At 42.3% G+C, this 5,074-nt stretch overlaps 1 protein-coding gene across 1 annotated transcript; it reads left to right on the forward strand.

Annotated features, from left to right (window-relative positions):
* The first annotated feature begins 3,864 nt into the window (after nt 1-3,864).
* LOC114450491 (transcription factor Sox-14) lies at nt 3,865-4,596 on the forward strand. Its single transcript, XM_028428644.1, has one exon. It carries the CDS (start codon nt 3,865-3,867, stop codon nt 4,594-4,596), a length of 732 nt encoding a protein of 243 aa, XP_028284445.1.
* The last annotated feature ends 478 nt before the right edge of the window (nt 4,597-5,074 follow it).

Below are 5,074 nucleotides of genomic sequence, written 5' to 3' on the forward strand. Positions count from 1 at the left end.
ACTGGCGGGCAGAGACAAGCAGACCCCCCCTCCCTCTCCTCTCTCTCAGCCGCGGATTGGAGCTATCTGCCAACAGAGCCGAAGCATATTCCACCATCAATGTGTCAGAGGAAAGCTATTAAAACCGCTTTACTTTTCCTAAGCATCATGAGAATAAGCACAAGATTTAGTGAAATCCTCCCCGGAGCACTGAGAATCTTGGGGATTTTTCCCCTGAAATGTTTCCTAATGGACTGCTCAGAAGTGTCAGAAACTCTTGTTAGACTGGAATCTTTTTGGATTTCAGAGCATTTATTTGTAGCTGAAGTGACAAAATTTTAAGTGTGAGTGCATCTGAACTTTGCACACAATCAGATGGAAAGCAGGTCACCAGTAACTGAATTCCACTGAAGAAGCAGTGTGGGTTCAGTTTAGTAGGAAAAAAAGACACATTTAAAGTTATAATTTGTTGTGTTTGCACATATATCTTAGGAGAGTATACACGCTGATAACACAGGAAGGGTTTACAGTGATGTGCAGCAGTGCACAGAAAGCTGACAAGGTGAACTACCTGAGCAATCTTTGTGAGCACCTCAACCTTTATCTGCCTCTTCAGACCTGCAGCCTTATCTTGCAGCTAGTTTGAAACTTGTGTTTTTGTCAATAATTCATTCATTTCTCTTGCTGTTCTCTGTGTTTATCTGTAGATATTATAACAATACACGGAAATATACAGTGGGTACGGAAAGTATTAAGACCCCCTTAAATTTTTCACTCTTTGCTAAAATCATTCAAGTTCATTTTTTTCCTCATTAATGTCCACACAGCACCCCATACTGACAGAAAAACACAGAACTGTTGACATTTTTGCAGATGTATTAAAAAAGAAAAAGGGAAATATTACATGGTCCTAAGCATTCAGAGCCTCATATATTGAACTCAGGTGCGTCCATTTCTTCTGATCATCCTTCAGATGGTTCTACACCTTCATTTGAGTCCAGCTGTCTTTGATGATACTGATTGGACTTGATTAGGAAGCTGCACACCTGTCTATATAAGACCTTACAGCTCACAGTGCATGTTAGAGCCAATGAGGATGATGAGGTGCAAGTGGCTGCAATGTGACAAAGAGTCAAAAATGTAAGGGCGTCTGAATACTTTCCGTATTTTCCACTGTAATGCCAAGATTTGAAATATGCTATTTCAAATATTAATTATTTGTTTGTTGATTCTCAGATAAGGAACATTTAACAGTAATACTCTATTTCTCTATTTAAGTCTCATTATTTTTTGTTTTTTGAGTCATTTGTCAGGTCTACTGTGGGTTAAAACACACTCTGTCAACACGGGAAACTTCTTGTATCTGCAACAATACCCTCTGTTGTTTTCTTGGTTGCCACGGAGACGAGTCCCACCCCAACTGTGAGACTTTACATGCACACGACCACAGGAGGATGCTGATACGTGCTGTGCTAAAAGTTCTGCAGCATCTACGGTACATCTGTGCTCAAAACAGCTAACATGTAGTGTAGAATTTTTTCAACAAAACAATCCATCCCCTATGTAATCTACTAAGTGAATTTTAATTTGGACACACCCATACAACCTGGATTGAGCCTGCAGTGAACAAGACTATCTGTCTTACTGGCTTTCATAGAACAGGAAGCCATTTCACAAGATGATGTGACCAGTAATCAGCTCTGCCAATAAGCATTCTGTTAATTAGCTCAGAAATTAGCAAGAAGATGCATCTTTTTCCCTTCAGCCTTTAGTTGACTTAAAAGATTCTTTTCTTGTCAGATGTTGGCCGGCTCCCAGGCTAGAGTGCCCAGCCTGTCTCTCTGTGTCGTCTTTCATTTCCTTTTCACCCCCAGGTCTTTCTGTACCTGTCAATTTCTTTCTACAGTGTGACTCCTTAATCCACCTGAGTGCATAGAGGACAGTTTTGACATAAGAAGAAAAGATAGACTCCTAAGGAGAGGACCAGTATCTTTAGAGCCTGGGGGATAACCGGATTACGACAGCCATTTTGTGCTGCTGGCAGTTTTTCTTATTACCCATTTCCCCCCCCCTCATCTCTGCAGAGTTGAAATGCTGCCCTTTCTTAGAAGTCACTCCAAACAGCACCGACAAGTACACAAACACACCAACTAAAACAACTGAAAGCTTTGTGCAGGACAGATATTAAAGAAGAACTCCCCCACAGTCCCTCACATGTTCTCAGCTTTCTCTTCACTGTGGAAAAGTCTCTGTGGATGTAATAATTGTCTCTGTGTGGCAGTGGGCGCCTCCTGTGTGAGAGGCCTGCCTGAACCTACAGCACAGCAGATAACAGCACAGCTATGAGGAGACAGATCAGCTGTCTGACCCCCGCTGCCAATCACTTTATCCCTCCGGCCCGTCTGCAGCGAGGAAATGCAGAGAAAAACACTGTCTGAAAAAAACGTCTTATCATCGCCGCCGCTGATGTTATTGTGCACAACTGGATCTTTTATGTCCATTTATTTTGCCTTTGAAGAGGCCTGCAGTGCCTTTGATTGTGGGAGGTAAATGAAATAAAGGCCCCCTTCTTGCTGGTGCCCTGATATCTGAGTTTATCGCTACAACCAAAAACCTAAACCTCTGTCCACAGACACAACACCTCATGCTTCTGTCATGGAAATAATCCCTTTTCTGCAGAGGCCATTTTTAGGTGGCCTGGAAGCTTCCACTTAGACACCCAGAAATAGAGAATTTAATGCCTCCTTGTAGAACGGGCCTACATACAGTTATCCCCAGTTATTACCCATAAACACCATCTTCTTCAGACAGTACACTAAGTTACCATCAATATCATTTCAATAACAAAAAAAAGCAGACATTTGATCAGATGAGGTATAGCCATTATGAGAACTGTCGATCAATGGAGTCACCATTTTAATTGTGCTTTGAAATTTGTGTCACATGGGAAAATATATATATATATATATATATATATATATATATATTTATTTTATTTATTTTTTTATTATTTTTTATCTAATCAAATCCACAGCATAAAACACTGTTTATTTACAGTATTACTATATATATATATATATATATATATATATATATATATATATATATATATATATATATATATAATATACATATGATAGCATTGCACATATATGGGGACTAGGATCCTACTTGCAGTCCAGGAGAGACATGTATTGTGATGTATGATGAGGAGAAGGTGCCTGGGAGACCTGTTGTGTTCATGTGAAACAGTGCATGCTGAGGTCTTGAGGTGGATCTTATGGAGGAGGATTGCCTTGATGATTTGTGAAAACGTGTTTCTTACCAAATGAATCATTTGAATGGAGAGTCTTTTTTGTTGGAGTGTGTAAATAAGAAGTTCATTTCATATTCAGCCCTTATACAAAACCTGTTAGTCTGTAGTTTTCCTGCTTGTGTTGCGCTGTAGATTACTTTCCAGCCTGCAGTCCTCTCAGTGGAGAATGTTGGAGAGGAAGAAGAGGGGTGTCCCTCAGAGAGGTTGTGGGCCTGGACACATTTTGTGAAGGGATTACAGCGCGCTCTCTCCTTCCCATTGGCTTGGCCCGCCGTGACAGCGGTGTGGTGATGAGTGGATGACATGCCCAGCATCATCCATAACAAGCTTCCACTTGGACTCCCATTCATGCGCACGAGCTTTGGCTTTATGTAGTTTTCATTTGTACTTTGTGCAAATGCTTCACTCAATTTGGATCGTACTATATTCTCAACAAAGACACTGAAAACACATTTTTAATCCTTGAGACTTCTTTACCTCTTTTCCTTTTACGCACAGGAGGAGTATGAGCGTTTTGGAGAGGTAACTTTTTCAAAGTGTGTACTTTAATTAATGTGTGAGTTCCTGAAATGGCCAAACCATTAGATCACATCAAGAGACCAATGAACGCCTTCATGGTGTGGTCCAGAGGTCAGAGGAGAAAGATGGCACGGGAAAACCCGAAGATGCACAACTCTGAAATCAGTAAGAGACTCGGCGCCGAGTGGAAAATGCTCTCAGACTCTGAGAAGCGACCTTACATCGACGAAGCAAAGAGACTGCGCGCTCAGCACATGAAGGAGCACCCGGACTACAAGTACAGACCCAGGCGCAAACCCAAGAACCTCCTGAAGAGGGACCGATTTGTTTTCCCGTTGCCGTCTTTACTCGGGGACGCAGCGGAGCACTTGAAGGGGTTTTCCATTGACTCTTTTCTCGTCCCCGGGGATAAAGCCAGAGCTCTTCTCGCTCCCGTCTCCTCGTCCGCCGCGTCGTCATTCTCGCTCTTGGAGCCAGTGGCGCAGTTCAGCACCGGAGCTGTCCAGCGGATGGCGGAAATCCCGCACACTCTGGCTGCGGGCGCTTTACCGTACAGCGCGCACACATTTGGATATCAGACTGGAGGGTTAGGGGCTTTGGCGTGCCCGGGACAACACACCCATACCCACCCATCACCTTCCAGCCCGGGATATGTGGTGCCGTGTAATTGTAATGCCTGGTCCGCGGCCAGTTTACAGCCTCAGGTGGCTTATATTCTCTTTCCTGGTGGAATGACTAAAAGCGGCGTGGACGCCTACACCTCAGCCAGCTCCAATGTGTGACTAACGAAGACGCACGGTCATTGCGCACTGAACATTCACGTGTAACATCTGTTTTCATCCCACAGAATTTCAGCAAAACCCTCAATGGGCCCTCAATTATTAAAAAAAAAACAATCAACTCTTTAAGTGGATTTATCATTTGTTACTCTTTTACAATGAGTTAAAAAAGTCTTCTTCTGTATGTACGCATTAAAATTACTGATCAGCAACACAATAAACAAACAATCTGAAAGAAAAACGATCAGGTTTACTCTGAGCAGGCCTGCTTTTTACTTTGAAATGTGAAAATACATGTTTACAGGAGAACAGTCCTATAATTGTATCTTTGCCTTTTGAGTGTGACTCCAAAGATCAAAGAATGTCTCAACCAGAAACAGCGGGTAGAACGTTTGAATGAACATATTTCAGATCACTTCTTGTCAGACTTCAGCAGTAATTATAAGTTCAGTGGTATCATTATGGTAAACCGGGGGAGAAG

Source organism: Parambassis ranga, chromosome 17 (assembly GCF_900634625.1).
Source record: "Parambassis ranga chromosome 17, fParRan2.1, whole genome shotgun sequence".
Taxonomy (NCBI): Eukaryota; Metazoa; Chordata; class Actinopteri; family Ambassidae; genus Parambassis; species Parambassis ranga.